The 16,824-nt window shown below is 41.6% G+C and overlaps 1 protein-coding gene across 3 annotated transcripts in view; it reads right to left on the minus strand.

Annotated features, from left to right (window-relative positions):
• Nucleotides 1-1,907, minus strand: part of Arhgap44 (Rho GTPase activating protein 44) — a 215,289-nt gene extending 213,382 nt beyond the window's left edge. For all 3 annotated transcript variants that reach the window (XM_023706351.1, XM_023706349.1, XM_023706350.1), the window contains exon 1: nucleotides 1,515-1,907. In XM_023706351.1, the coding sequence (XP_023562119.1) occupies nucleotides 1,515-1,567 (53 nt within the window). In that variant the 5' untranslated portion in view covers nucleotides 1,568-1,907. The remainder of the gene's footprint in view (nucleotides 1-1,514) is intronic.
• Nucleotides 1,908-16,824: the final 14,917 nt, after the last annotated feature.

Consider the following 16,824-nt stretch of genomic DNA (forward strand, 5'->3'; position numbering starts at 1 on the left):
AAACAACCAATACCATGAAAACACTATCTCAGCACCCTACATACCAAAAGCAGGCCACGTGAGGCTGTATTTATGGCAATAACATGCCAGAAATCTGGGCTAATCTGACTCTGCTATTCATAAATTCCCCCTCATGTTAAAGCACATGTGTCTGGGAAGGAAAAACGAATCCAAGTCAATTTTAGACATTGTTACTTGGAAACCATCTGGGGTGCCTGGAAGCATAAGAAGCCACCGCATCCCCTGCCCTCAAATGCCCACTGTAACTGGGGTAGTGTGTTTAGATGGGAGTTTAGACGGAGCACCTACTCCGCCGAAGTCCCACCCCCACCCTACCAGGTGACTGTCCAAGCTCCACTCCCCACCCAAGAAAGGTATTTGGTTTCTTGATAAGCCTAGTGGAGAACACTTGAGACGACTCAATGTGTTGAGCTTGTACTTGAATAGCACTCAGGGCCAGGCTCCTTGCTTTAGCGCTGGTTTAGAACTGTACACCTGAATTCCTTTGCCACAGCAGGGACAGGAAATCATTCCCCTGGGGCAGAAGCTGGGAAAAATCCCCTCTATCTAAAAACATTCTCTGTGTTCAGAGAATATCTAGCCGTGGAAAAGACCCACCAGAATCCTTATGTAACCTTAACAGATACTGGCACTCCACATAGCCACTCCTGGAAACTCTGGCCCAAATGTAGTCCATTTTCACAGTGATGAGGGCAGGCTGGGTCATCCAGCTTCCTAGGGCCTGGCTGCTCTAGGCGGTAGCATCTCTCTTCCCCTCCCATACCTGGCTGCAATCCTCTGCTTAGCTCATCTTCCAAAGGAGTTGGACCTCCTTTTCTGCAGCCTCCCTCTCTCCACTGAAATCAGCCTAAGACAGCGCCATGCCATCAGCACCTTCCTTTCCCTTCTACTCTCCCCACTACTCCCCCACCCCCACCCCGCCATCCTCGCCTCAACACCAAAGGCTTGGAGGAACCCGGCCAAGAAAGTGATCCAGAATCTCGTACAGTCATAGTCCCTGAAAACAAACACAGCGGGAGGGGCAGACCGAGCAGGCCCAACACTTCCCCTGGACTCCGAAGCAGCCCTGAACTCGGCGCAGGGGCGGGTAAGGGAGCGATCTCCGGAGACCGACTGCGGCTCGCTCGGCTGCCTGCAGCACAATCAGAGCAAACACCTGTTTCCAGGAAGACACACGGCCAGAGGGAACAAGGAGTCCAGGGAAAAGGCAGGGAGGACGAGGTGAAGGGGCGGCTGGGGACGCAGGTAAAGGATGCGTCACACACTGCGCCTGGCAACCAGCGCCCCGGGCCAGCAGGCAGCGTGCAAAAAGAGCTCCGGGGTCCCGGAACTTCAGAAAGACAGGGTCGCGCTAGCGAGTGGAGCCCAGATGCGGCCGGCGCAGGGGAGGGGACGGCGAGCGGGGCAGGGAGACCGGGCGTCGCAGCACCTGCGCGCCCCGGAGGACGCAGCCCCGCAGGCGCGCACCGGCCCGGCCGCCGGCGGTGACCTACCTGCCCACCGTCTGGTTGGCCAGCTGGCGCATGCGGTTGAACTGCTTCTTCATCGTGGCCCCGCTGCCGCGCTAGCCCGGGAGCTAGGAAGGACGGAGCAGCCCGGAGCCCGCCGCGGGTTACATGGCTCCCGCGCGGAGCCTCCGGGGCGACGGCGGCGGCACTGCGGAGCCTCCGGGAGCCGTCTGGCCCGCGCGCGGCTCCCCGCCGAGGGCACCACCGCCTACTCCTCCTGCGGCCGCGCTGCCTCCTCCTTCATCCTCCTCACACGCGCTACACAGCCCTCATAGCAACGCCCGGGCCGTCTAGGGTCCGGCCCGGTCCCCTCAGGGTGCAGCCCCAGCCCCAGCCCTGAGCGCGGACCGGGGAGTCTCCGCAGGCTGGCTGGCCGGCTGGCCGGGGGTCCCCGTGCGCCTGTGCGGAGAGCGCCGTGCATGCTGGGACTTGTAGTTCCCTTCTCCATGCCCACTTTCCCTCTATCCAAAGTTTGCAAGGACAGTGGCCTGCGGGGCTGAGAGAAGGCAGCGTCATCGCCCCTGGCTTTGCACTTCAGCATTATTCTAGTAAAGGAAAATGTACTGTTCTGGAAAATGACAAAATGGAACCAAGAATGCAACTGCAGATAAGGCGAGTGAGCATCTTGTCACCTATTGTATTTAAGCGGAATGTGGGCCACAACTGTCCTGAATTCACAACAGGAAGATATATGCTGGAGGCTCACTTAATTGTGTAAAGTCGCCTGATTCGTACTGAGGTGCAATGTGAGGCTTGGGGCAGGCACAGGGAACTGACAGCAGATTTGAAACCAGGGAGAGCGTGCATCCTAGGTGTGTCATTCTTAATTTTCACCGAACTTGGTAGGTAAACAGAGGTCAACATAAAAGAATAGAACCATAGCAGCATGGTGTCTGGCAGCCCATGCTAACTGGGGCAGCTTTGTTGGGTGACTTAGACTCCAGTCTCAGCGGTGCCCATTTCCTTCCTACCACCAGAAGACCAAGAGCATCAGCTGTGGCAGCCCCAGCTTCCTACATTCCACCATTTTGTCATTAGTTGCCTCCTTGACAGGGGTTTCTCCAGGGCTCTCTGTAGGAAGAAGTAGGTGATTGCAGTGAGATGTCACATATATGAAATAAGAGCAGAATGGTAGGATAGTTGGGGCTTTGGATCAGATAGATACCATTTCCTGTACTAGAATGCCACATACCTGTTATATAACCATAGGAAAACCGCTTAACCTCTCTAAGCTCCCATTTCCTCTTTTCAAAGGGAGAAATAATGCTGCCTGATGGACAACAAAGACAGAAAACTGTTAAATTGCCAATAATCGAATCACATATACTTTACCGTGTACTACAGGATGTCCTATTTATTTACAACAAATATGATAATTAGCCTAATAGCAAAAGATCTTATTCTATACCAGACTCCCTATTCGGATAAATGAAAGAACTTTTTCAAGTAAGATATTTTGCATATGTTGACTATAGTCGCAAGATGTCCTAAATATGGCTCTGAGTATCCTGCTGGCCAGATGAACAAAAGATGGTTTGAGGCATGTTTTGGCTGAATGAACATGAAATTCTTAATTAATTGTGAATTTAGCCTCTGCTTATTAGGTCAGGCAGCTCCAGCCAATTAACAAGTGAAGGCATTATTTTCTTTTAACTCACTGTATATGCCTATAATATCAATATAAGATTTATGCAAATCAAAATCGTTTTCATTTTAAAATTTCAAAACCCATGGCACCACTTGACTTTTATCTGCATGGGGTACTAAGTACCCTATTTGGCTTTTAGCAATACTATGACAATATTTAGGCTCACATTATCCATGACAAGAAGGCTGTAACCACATGTGGCTGTTGAAATTCAAATTAAGAAAACTTAAAATATAGTTGTTTAGTCACAATTTATAGGTTTCACAGTTACTAGTATATTTCTGAGTCTTGCCCCAGGGAAGCAAGGAGAGTACAGAAAAAGAGATGTTAAATCTCCTCTTTTGATCTTTTAACCAGAATTCAGAAACATATGTTGGAGAATAGAGTTTTTTAAAGAAGACTTTGAGTTGCAAGTATATGGGCTTCGGAGCTTTAATACAGATCAGGAGGGAGATGTTGCCCTGATTAATCCAAAGGATCAACAGGCTGTGTGATGTTGGAAATGCTGATGGGGAAGATGGAAGGGAGAGAAAAAGAAGGGAACTACATGATGCATGTGTAGATTGTATCACTGTCCATATGTTTTAATGCCTTTCTCAACAGAAAGGGGTCATAATGCACCTTCTCACTGAGGTCAAAATTGGTCATGAGATTTTATTTGTTCACTATACACAGAAATGATTTATGCCACTTCTGAGTACAGAAATTTTATTAGCAAAGCATAGTGGCATGTGCCTGTAATTCCAGCACTCAGGTTGAAAGCAGAAAGATAACTGGCTATTTTTAAAAGGAAAAAGTTAACACGGCTAAAGAAAGGGGATAATAAACTGAAACACAAAATGTCAGAAATGAGCAAAAGGATTTAAACATCAATGTAAAAAAAAGGATATTTTCTGTTTTATGTTTACTTATTTTGAAGTAAGTTCTTTATTCTTTGGGAGATGTAAATTGGTACAGGTGTTTTCAAAAATAAGTAGCAAATTTAAGTAGACCAAAAACACTGAAGAACCTTGAAAAAGTTCTTGGTAAAGGTAAGCAAAGTTCAAGAAATAGTAGTCAGCTCATCCAAAAAAGTTGTCAGGCTCAGGTTGTTTGTTTGTTTATTTGTTTGTTTTGAGATAGGGTGGCTCCATGTAGGCCAGTCCAGACTTGAGCTCCTGGTTATCCTCCTTCCTTAGCTCCCAAGTGACTACAGACGTGGATCACCACCCCCAGCTTCCAAAGATTTTATGGGGAATTCTGGTCAAAGCTTCAAGGAATTGAAAATTATCTACTGTTTAAAGTATTCCAAAGTACATAAATTAAGGAGAGCATCCTAACTCGTGAAGTTGCCCTAACTCTGTTAGTAAAACCAATAAAGACAGCACATAAATACACACACATAAATACACACACACACACACACACACACACATACACACCATTATCACAAGAACAGATGTAAAATTATTAATAAAGTATTAATAAAATCTTACAGCACAAGTGTATATATTTAGATAAAAATGTGCATACATTTTAATAATACCAGGGAAAAATCTGGAAACTTCAAGTAAGTTTTAAAGACTGAAAATTATTCATATTCATACTAAGCAAGATAACACAGAATTGATTAATACATTTCAAAACTAGAATCACACTCTTGTTAGGTCAATGTGCTCTTTTTTTGTCTTCTGTTAGCCTAAATATCTCTGTGATCAGTGTGTTAGTGGTTAAAGCTTTGAAAATGTATTTATTTACTTAAAATCCCAATGAAAGAGTCAGAATTCCAACCTTAGTGCATGCTTCTGAGCTTTTGGTTTCTACTTCTAAGTTGTTGTCTAGATAAAATATGGAGACACTTGGCAAAATTTAAGTGTGCCGTTGTACCCACACTCTGACCTACAGGGAGATTAGCTGTTTCTTAGTCTTGCTGGCTAAATAGATGGGAAATGCAGTATAGTGATGCTTTAATGTACATCTGTTGTTTTTTCACATTAACATTCCTCTATGTTTCATGACCATTAGTACTTTTTCTCTGGTTATTTACTTCTTTGTGTCCTTAGCCCATTCTTTTGTTGTGAGGGTCTACATTTTCTTATTGACTTTGAAAAGCTCTTTAGTTACATTAATTATAGAAGTGTTAGTGCAAGTTGCGGTACATGCTTTCTCTGCATTGGCCTTTCCATTTTAAAACCTGTAATGTTCATTTTTATCTTCCAGGAATTGTATTATTTTAAGGTAACCAAATCTATTCATCTTTTCTCTATATTTTATGTCTTTGGTGTAATGCTTTGAAACTGTCCTTTATCCCCAAAGATTAGCAATATTTAGCTATCTTTTTTACTCACCATGTTTATTTGTTCATTTTTTTATATGTAGTAAACTTTACATTCAACTTTTTGGCCAGGATGAAAATCAAAACCAGTAGTTTGGGCTCATTTCTTTCTGCAGTTTTAATTTGCAATGTTTCCTCAAATAATAGAGAAACTTTGTGTCACTTGTGGAGATGAGAGAATTGCACTGCCAGTCTTGACAAATAAGGGTGCAGGTCGTTTTTGAGTGAGGGGAGGACTGGCCAAGGAAATTTTTCTGTGTGTGGTAACCCTGAGGGGGAAATTAAGTGGAGACCTGTGCCATCTCTGGCAATGACCTCTACCTCTCTTGCTATCTCAGCCTCCAGATCGGGAGTAACCAGACTGTGTATGAGAACAAGAAAACATTCAATGGTTCAGTATAACAGTAATGATGATGACAGATGTGGTAATAAAAAACCATTTAGCCAAGAACTACTCTAAGTCCCTTGACAGACATTAACTTACTTAATCCTTAAACTCTTGGATGAGACTTTTATTGTGCCCATCTCACAAATCAAAAGCTCAGACAATTTAGGTGAATTGTCATTCAATTACCAGAACTGGATTTAAACCCACGTGTTTTTAGTTCAAAGACTTGTTTTTATATACAATGTATATAAAATACCATGTGTTTTCCCATTAAGCATACAATTTTTATGTTTTGCTGTACCACTTAAAAGTAAATTTAATTTTAAAATTAAAAATGAATCATGAATGAAAATTTAAAATATATATCCCTATGTATGAATGGAGATTTATTTAATATATGTATATATACACATATATGAACACTTACATGTGTACATGCATGTATATATACCTATGTTTTGTTACAGGGCATTCCCTGCATAAAATAGGGGGACTAACCTGGGTAAAAGAAAAGATGGCCTTCAGCCACAGAATTCTACAGGAAGTAAAGGAAATATATTTTTTTCGTTCTACTTTGTATTCTTAGAGAGAACCGAGAGAACATTGTTTTAATATAACAGGAGCTTGTTGCCATGAAAAAGAGCCACATTAAACAAGAAAAAGCTCTTGGATAAGAAACACATGACTTCCAAACTAATGAAACTCAACGGAGGCAGGAAATCACAGATTTGGCACAACTCAAACTGGAATTAATGCATTAAAAGATGGGTTAGAAGAGTGCTTCCAAAATTCAAAAGGAAAAAGCAGCTCATGCAATGAAAAGAGAAGAGACACAGAATCCTTATTTTTTAAAGAACATTTAAAAAAAATGTAATAAAATTTCCAGAACAGATGATAAAAGAGAAAACAAGCATAAAAATACTAGAAAAATATTTTGCTAAATTGAAGAAATGCCCAAGACAAAATTAATTCACGAAGTTCCAGAAAGTATTCCTGGTAGGGGGAACTTTAGCTATATCTTGGTTAAACATTTGAAATTCAAAGATGGCTCTGTGTGTGTGTGTGTGTGTGTGTGTGTGTGTGTGTGTGTGTCAGAGAGAGAGAGAGAGAGAGACAGAGAAAGAGAGAGAGAGACAGAGACAGAGACAGAGACAGAGCAGAGACAGAGAGAGAGAGAGAAATTTGTCTCTTGAAAAGAGAAGGTGATTCATCTTATGCTTCACTTATTCACTGCCCAGTGCCAATTGAATTTGGAACAATATTCATTCACCAAGCTCAATGGAAATAGATTATAACAAGTGTGACTCAAAAAGTCTCCGTTTGGTGTAATATTCACCAACAAGGCCAAAAAGAAGTTGTTTCTAGGCATGTAATGACTGGAAAGATTTATCAATTCCCTATTTTTTCTTTAAAAAAATACTAGTCAAAAATATTTTTGTCTAAATAAAATCAAATTTTAGAAAGGGAGAAATGAGCTGGACACAGTGGTGCACACCTATAATTCCAGTTCTCAGGAAGCAGAGCCAAGAGAATTGCTGCAAGTCTGAGGCCAGTCTGGGCTACGTAGTGAGTTCAAGGCACTACAACAAAGCAAGAACCTGTCTCAGAAAAACAAAAAGAGAGGTGAGGGGATATTTCTTCAAGTTCCTGTAGTAGAAAATTATTTCTTAACACAACAACAAAAATTCTAACATTAAAGGTAATATTGAAGAAGGGCTGGCCAAATAGCTCAGTGGATTAAAGCACCTACAAGCAGGCTCAGGGGCTAGGGGTTCTATCCCCAGGCCTGCTGTGCTGGCCCCGCCCCTAGGGTGTGCTGAGATGGCAATTGAGACTGGACATGATGGCAAACACTTGTAATCCCAGCTCTTGGGAGGCTGTAAACAGGTGGATCACTATGAGTCTGATCTAGTCATGAGACCCTGAACATTCTGAAGACCTTGCCCTAAAATACAGGGAAAAAAAAAAAAAAAAAAAAAAAAAAAAAAAAAAAAAAGTAATATTGGGGAACTGTGCTACTTAACAGTTAGGAATTTTGTTTTGCTAGATGACACCATCAAGACAGCATAAAAGCTATCCTCGACATAGAATGGAATGCATGTAACTGTTGAAGAACTTGACTCCAGAATATAGAAGGAATTTGGCAAGTCAGTTGAAAACTGGAAGGAAATCCAAAAGAAAAATGAAACTTAGACTTGAACAGCCACTTCTCCAGAGTCAATGTAAATGGCCCGAAAGATGAAAAGTCCTTGAACCTCATTAACCAGCCAACATATGTCGGTTAATATTACACAGAAACACCATCTCACACCCACAGAGAATCTAACATTGAAAAAACAATTGACTAAACCAAGTTTTGGTGAGAATAAAGAGAAACTGTAACTACATTATGATGGGAGTGAGATCAAAATAAGGATTTGAGAGAACGATTTTTAGTGTTTGGTGAGGCTGGGAGATATGTATGCTTCATGACCCTGAAATTTTATGTGGCAAACAGAAATGTGTACATATTTGCCATAAAGGTATGTGCCAGAAGGTTTATGTTGGTGATATTTGTAATATCAAAAAATTGGAAACAATTGAAATGTTTATTGACAATAGAGTAGATGAGTAAATGGTGATATATAACAGAGTGAAAAGACAACCCAGAGTGAGAAAAAAAATTAGCCAATTGTCCCTCAAACAACTTCTATATAGAACATATACAGGATTGAAATAAACCAGACCCCCCCCAAATTCAAAGACCTAATCAAAAATGGGCATCTGACATGAATACAAACTTCTCAGATGAAGAAATACACATGGTAAGTAAATGTATGAAAAGATGTTCAATGTCACTGATCATTAGAGATATGCAAATTAAAACAACAAGATGCCCTCTCACCCCAGAAAGAATAGCTGTCATCAAGAAATCAACAAATAACGTGCTACAGGAGCTGTGGGGGAAAAGGAACCCTTCTTCACTGTTGGTGTGAGTGTAGACTGCAACCATTGTGGAAATCAGTGTGAAGATTCCTCGAAATAATAGGATTAGAGGTCCCATTCCAATCAGCTATTCCGCTTCTGAGTATCTTAACCAGAAGAATTAAAAACATCATATCACAGCAATATATGTGCACAGGGATATATGTTTATAGCAGCACAATTTGTCTTTTCTAAAACTTGCAAACAGCCAACAACCCAAATGCCCATAAACTTAGGAATGGATTTAAAAATATGTGGTATTTTTATTCAGTGGAGTACTACTCCAGCATAAAAAAAGGATAAACTTGAGACTTACGTAGGTAAATAGATGCAACTTGAGACCATACTCATAAATGAAATAAATCAGACTCACTTGTGTAAACGCTGTGCTCTCTCCCTGGTAGGAGAAACTGAAGGAATAAATAAGGCCCGGAATGTACAATAGATATTGTGAAATGGGAAGAAATTGTTCAAAAGGGAAAAGGAACTAGGATGGGTGAAAGAGAAAGGACAGTAGAGAAAAGAAGGGAAGTGCAAGTCAGTTATATTAGGAGTCTCTCAGTTCGTTAAAAAGGAAGATTTACGCTAATTTTTTTTAAATTTAGTTCAGGATCTATGGGGTCTACAAGGTTTCACCATGTAGATCAGCCTCGTAGAGATCTGCTTGTGTTGAACCTCCCAAGCTCTGGGATTGCAGGCAAGCACCACCACGCCCAGTCTCAGTCACCATCTTAGCACACCCCTGGGGCGGGGCTGGCACAGCAGGCCCGGGGATTGAACCCCAGACCCCTGCACCTGCTTGTAGGCACTTTAATCCACTGAGCTGTTTGGCCAGTCCTCTAATTCTTTATCTAAGTGGAGGTCACACTGAATATATTCATTTTGTTAAAATTTAACCATGCTCTTACACATAATTTGTATGATTTTCTGGGCAATTATTATAATTTAAAACTAGTGTTTACATGAAATTAACAAATAAAAGCTCAAACATTTGAAAATTACGAAGCAGTTTTCTAAGTTATTTTTAGATCAAAAAGAATATCAAAAATATAATTAAAGAACACTGAGAATCCAGTTTCATCTTAAAACTGCACCCAGAAGAAAATTCATAGACTTAAACATTTTCAATATTATCAGAAAAAAAGAATCAAGTTTTCATCTAATGATGTTTAAAAAGAGCAAAAATATCAAATCAATGGCAAAAACATGGAGGAATTAATTGATGTAAATAGTAGAATAATACAGAAAGAAAATATCTCAATGAATTAATAAATAAACATTATATGATAGTACAATAAAAGGAACAAATACATGACAAGTTCAAGAGGGAAACATACAGCATTCAGAGTGAAAAGGAATTTTAGGTTCAGACCTCAACCTCCAACCTCAACTGTATTTCTCATGACTGAACTTTGTATTCGGAGAATGATTCTCCCGAGCAGCAGGAACACCATTTTAGGCCTCTCAGAGTTATTTCCTTTTCCTCAGTTGGAGCTCAGGTTTCTCTGGGGGCCAGGATGTGCCACATTGAGTAACATGGTCAGAGAGTGGCAATGCATATCCTCTCTCTTTTGTGTTATCTGCTCAGTAGCTTGTGTACCCATGCTATTTCTGGATGTCACTGTTGTATATACTTTCACCTAGGACCACACAGTTTGTTCATAGATCTCCCCCTTCCACCTAACTCCAGGTCATGCCTTTTACAAGTACTACACAGGAGATGGTTCTGTGGGTTCTAAGTCATTCTAGACAGTAAACAACTCATCTGTATCTGTCAAAGATGCTCCAGCAGGTCCACTCTCTGAGGAGTGCAGAAATCTCCTCAGTAGATATTAAGCAGACTCTCTAATACTGGCTCAGGTCTGTATGTTTGCCTGAATGCAACTTATCATTTGCATTGTAAATGCTCCTCCTTCCTAGTATGCTAACCTTAGACATCTTTCCTTCCCTTAGGTGTCTTCCCGTAGGAGTTTTGTGGCTGGGATACAATAAGTGTCTGGGGCAAGGGGTAAAAACACTTAGGAAGTGGATGAGCAAAGAGATTCTCCTGTTGGCTGATTATCAGAATCTCATGCAGCAACACACACACACAGAGGGCAGAAAGACCACTTTGAGAGAATATTACATATTCTGTTTAAAGATGTCTTTCTTGAGTGTGCACTGTTTGGTAGGCTGTGCAGGAAGAACTGTTAAAGATGGGTAAGAGTCACTTTCTAGTCCTTTCTCTCTCCTCTTTTCAGCCATGTTCTCCATCTCTCCTGTTCTATCAGGGTCCAAGTCATTTCTTTGTATTAATACCTACTGACTGCCACTGAATCTGCCCATCTTTCTCCACTGTGTGATCACTGCTGTGCCTGGAGGCATCCCAGCTCGGCTCAGTTCTTTTCTCGCTCAAGTCTGGCTGAGCTGCTGTCCTCCTTTCCAAATGGCTTGAAACCCTTTGAGCTCTTTGCAGCATACTTTTTGTCTTTTCTTTACAAGCATGAGTTCCTCTGATGGAAGTTGTTGCCATCTCATCTTTCTTGTGCTAAATGGCTGGGAAACTTTCCCTACTACACTTCCCCAAGCATGGGATTGAATCCACTATATACCCACCATCACCTTGTATTTCTTCTAACATGGCCCTTTTGCTTTCTCATTGCAAATTGCAAATAATAAGAGATAAGATCTCTCAGTGCTTGCTATATGTGAAGAACTAGGTTGAATCCTTTGGAAATATTATCCACGCAATCTGTACCATAATTCTGAGAGAGAGATGTGATTGTTCACTCAATTTTTCCAATGATGAAATAGAAGCCTAGAATATTTGCTCATTTTGTTGTAAGTTGTCTAAGTAGTAAGAATAGATTTCAAATTTGTGTTTCTTTCATCTCCAAATTCTTGCTCTCTCCCTCTCTTTTTTCCAATGGCTGCCCACCACACTTGGACTCCTTCAGAAACAAATCTAGCCAAGCTGTGGTTAATTTTCTTTCTTTCTTTCTTTCTTTCTTTCTTTCTTTCTTTCTTTCTTTCTTTCTTTCTTTCTTTCTTTTTATTTAAATAAAAATGTAAAAATGGTTTAATGGTAGATGTTAATATTAGTTTGCATTGAAATTAAAATTCAAGGAGACAGTGTTTTTTCACCAGATTGCCAGAAAACCACTAAGCAGAAAACACTGCATTAAGGAATGGCCAGGATGCATGTAGGAATAACAATATTACACAGGTAGGGATGACACAAGCTGGTAACAGGTTTTAAAGAAAACACTGGAGAATAAAGTGTCTACACATTCTCAAAGCACCTGCCTAGACACTGCTTCACAATTTTGGAGGGCACAGTGTGTGTACCCCAGGAGAGCTCTAGTAGAATCCTCCTTCACTAGGTGACCAGGGCCAGCAGGAAGGAATGAGCGATGGACAAAGTGAACACTGCCTGCAGGGAGAAAGGGGCAGGAAGCACCTGGTACTATCTACATGTGCTGACTGCCTAGTGTTCTTGGCTATATGTTTAGGCTGAGTTTAAGCCCAAATAAATAATCATACAGCCACCAAAATGTAGTCCAGGAACTAGAAGGCAGCTGACCTGTTCTGTACACACAAGTCAATTTCACCTACAAATCTAAGGACAAAAACGAAAAGAAATTTGTGTTTCAAAATCACTAACACCATTTTCCCCCTAAATAAGATCTAGACAGAAAATACTCAGCCTTGGAAACTAGAGATTACAACTGCCAGCCCAATCAGCTTGTCCTTGTCTTCAAGAGCAGGCTGTGGTTAATTTTCAATGAGCAGCTTCTCCTTCACTGTCATCAGCTAGGAGCTGACTGGGGCTAATTCTTTCTGTAGCCCTGTGACTAGGTACAGTTACCATGGCTGTTATCTCTGATATTCTAAGTACATTCCCTGGCTACAGCTTCAACAGAGCTTGTATTGTCTCCAGTACTTTCATTCACATATTGCCCTGTGACCTGTTTCTAATTGGTCCAAACTTTCCCTGCTTCCTTCACTCCTAACTTCCTCTGGCCCCATGGTGGACAAAGATCTCTACATCTGCAACTAGTTTGAATGAACTCTGCAGGAATCTCTAGTAGAAATGGGGCTGAGGGACTGTGAAGCCCTACAACTTCCCTCCTTTCTTCTTGCTGACATCTTCACATGTCTCAGTTCTTTTTCACTCCTTGACACATTCTGAGTTTGGATTGCCCTCCTTCGGCATTCTCCACCCTGCTCCCATCTTGAACATTATAGGTGTCTGTATGGCTGGGTACCCAATGTGATGGTGTAAAACCTTGTTTGTCCAAGTGATTTTCACATCTGTGTACTTTCAGCTAGTCATCGCCAAAGCACACTGGGGTCATCACGTGGAGCTCTTTTTCTGTAGAATCTGAAATTCAGAAATAGTCCTCTGAAGCTGGTCTTTGACCTGGAGATATTCTTGCCCCACCAACCTATGGAACATGATTGCATATGTACTATAGTTAGTCACAATTGGCTTTTTCCGTTTAATGTTTGTCCTTGGACAAATTGTTTGACTTTTCCCACATAAAAATATGTAGATTACAGTAGATCTAATGCTCATAATTTAGAGAGTTAAATAAATTGTGTGTAAAATTTGCTCATTTCCCACTAAGAAAGTTACATAATATACATTAAACAAATGTTAGCTACTGTAGGAAGATGCCTCATGGTAAATGTTCTGTGCTAATGTTCTGTTGTAGAGAAGATTTTTTATCATTATGGAGTTTCTTTACTTTAGTTATTCCCTCAGTTGTGTAAAGGCAATGTGAATGGTTCTCCACTGTCCCAGGTATACATGTCCCCGACTTCCCAGATCAATACAGGTTGCTTTTCCAAGTACCTCTCATTATAGTAAATGTTGAAGAAGGATGAGTCTATTTGAATATGGATTGCAAAGACTTTGAGAAGAGGCAAGATCTTGGCTTAAGATTTAAAATAGAAGAGATGTTTCTGGGAGAAGTAGGCTGTATATAAAGAAGACCTGGTGTCAGGCAAGGATGAAGTTGCTACTTAAGTTATCTTAATGCCAGAAAGTGATACAACTAATGACGTAGACCCTTTCCCCATATCAGTTCAACATTTGAAGGTATATGAAAGCATAAGAGAGGGGTAGATTTACATTTACTTAAGCCATAGCACTGGTTTACCTAGCAAGGTCCTGGGTATGCGTGTTGTCTTGTCTACCTGTTGGCTTTACCACTTGTCCCCCACAGACATGTTGTGCTCTACTTGACAAACTACATGGTCACTCTGAAAGGAATGCATCCTTACCAATCCCTGGAAGTGGTTATGTGAACCTCAGTAATTTAATATACAGCAGAAGTGTGGAGGGCTCAGATCCTGCCTGGGCTTAGGAGAGCAGGTAGACCACAGGATTTAACACCTCAGTGCACAAGGTCATGTCATGCCCTTACTAGCAGATCTCTACCACTGCTTACTCTGGCAGGAGACATTTGCTTGAGTAGGATATCAGAGAACTATGGGACCGCATGTTCACCTGCTGGCTGTAATGGCTGGGAGGTCCTCAAACCTCCCTCTTTGCACCTTCGATATCAATTTCCCAGCTTGCAGCTCAGAACACAGCAAGGCCCATTTCCAAACAACCCATTTTGTTGACTATAATTGGATCCTCTTGTCTCCAAGAATATACATTTCTGTTTCGGTTTTACTACAAAGGTCAGGAATGGGGGATCTCTTTTCCTTTTACTGGACACAAAGGTTTCCTTGATACTTGGGGGTGATAGTGTGTTTTCACAAAATAAGTTGGATTTAGGTTAATCTATGCACATGGGGGACTTTGAGCTGCTACTGAGGGATTGACATTCACATGCATTGATATTCATTTACACACTGTGATAATGAGGATAATACAATCACATCAGTAGTAGCGGTATCTCGATACCTACTGCACTTCTAGTTTCTTGATTTGCCGGATCTCTGCATCCAAACTTCTTTCCCAAGGATAATACAGTGTATATCCCATAATTCATCCTTTTACCCCCTCTTTCGTCACATTCCCAGTCACTCAATTTGGTTTCCTGGCTTCTGTGCTGTTTCCACAACATCCTACACTTGGCTCAGCTGAGCCCTCTGCCTTCTGCGTCTGCACAGTTGAGCCACCGGTGCTATTAGTGCAAAGCCCAGCAGGTTGTGCCGAGGATTTGATCTCTAGGCACATTTCCAACTCTCTAGGCATGTTTGCTAATCAGCCTTCTTCCCTGTTAGCCACTACTCTTGCTTCAGCACTTTGTGCCTTTTACTAAAATTTCCACCATACACGTCTTCTACTCCACAGACGAGCACCTTATTTTTAGTATAAAACAAAAGACACCGTCTCAGAACTCTGTCATGGCCCTGCCACCACACCTGGACCACCCGGACACTTACCTGCATTGACACCCTCCATCTTCCTTCTTTTCCACCACAACAGTTTTCCTTTTCCTGAAGGAAGACCAACCTGGAATTTATTCTCTATCATTTTCTCTCCTTTCTATACTACTTCTCATTAATGTTTTAAGCATCTCGGATCTCTGGCCTCTTGAAAATCAGTTTTTAAATGTCAGTCTCTCTGCTGTGGCCTTATGTGTCTTCCTCTCACATGTCATGGGCTTTGAGCGACATCATTGGACTCATTGCCTCTTCGCCTGTGCTTGGTTCTTTAGTTGGCACCCATGTGGCCTCCTATCTATATGCAAAATGCTTTCATCTTGATTAGGAGCCATTTCCTTTTTATTAAACCAAAAGAAGATTCTATGGTCTTTGTTCTAGAGGAACAGAGAAATGAAGACTTCTATTTTCTTGAAAGTCTCTCCGGCTTTGGGGTTAGAGTGTCACCCTCTTCTAGTTTTCTTCCTGGGTTTCCAGCCACCATTCTCCTTTGCCAATAGCCTTTGTGAGAGATAGTTAGGTCCCTGAGGAAGTGTCCTTAATGAGGACTGTGGGATTCTATTTTTATTATTTTTTTAAAATGTATTTGGTATAGCGTCTCACTATGCAGCTCAGACTCATAGTGATCCTCCGGTGTTCAGCCTCCCCAGTGCTAGGATTACAAGCATGCACCACCATGCCCAGTCTTGGTGGTGGGCTCAGTGTGCCCCAGGGTCAGGATTGGCACTGCATGTGGTGTTAGGGATCGAACCCCAGTCCTTGCACTTGAGTACTGTGGGATTCTAATCATCCTCCTCCTCTCTTCCCATCTCTCCCTTTCCATTCTCTCCCCTCCCTCTTCTTTTTTCTTTCTTCCCAATCTCTCCCTGATGTCCTCATCTCCCTCCCCCACTTACTCCCCCGTAACTTGAGATATGATCACCAGGTATTCCATGCCATAGAGTCATATAATCATTGGGTAGCTGGAAAATATGCATTATGTTGCTTGTTGTTTGGACTTTGAACTTCCAAAACTTGGGGCTAAATCAAAATTTTTCTTTTCATAAGTAGCCTGTTTCGAGTATTTTGTTACAGTAATGGCATGATAGTTAACCTTGAGTGCCAACTTCGCCAGATGAAGATGCACCTATTTAGTAAAGCACACTTCTAGTGGAGTCTGTGGAGGTGTTTGCAGAGCTGATTGGCACTTAAGCCAGTAAACTGAGGGGGAAAGAGCCACCCTGATGGTGTGGGTGGCTTGCACCCTGGATGGAACAAAAGAGGAAAAAGAAAGACATCTGTTTATCTTTCTAAGCTCAATTCAAGTTGAGTGGATAGATTTCTTGCTGCTGCAGTTGCCTGTGGACATCAGACTCCAACTTCCTCAGCCTTTCAGTGCAAAATCTCACTACAGACTCTCCAGGAAGGTTCTAGTGCTTCAGTCTCAAACTAGTGTGTCATCCTTGATTCCTCTCATTTTGAGGCTTCTAGCTTCTTGGATTGAGCAGCTACTAGGTCATTTGGTACTACAGTGTGCAGATGGTCTTGTAGAGTGTCTCTTCTCTCATCCTTCAATCTTGTCTTATAAATCCCCTTTCATAATTATATATATACATAT

Source organism: Octodon degus, unplaced genomic scaffold, assembly GCF_000260255.1.
Source record: "Octodon degus isolate 3935 unplaced genomic scaffold, OctDeg1.0 scaffold00253, whole genome shotgun sequence".
Classification (NCBI taxonomy): Eukaryota; Metazoa; Chordata; class Mammalia; order Rodentia; family Octodontidae; genus Octodon; species Octodon degus.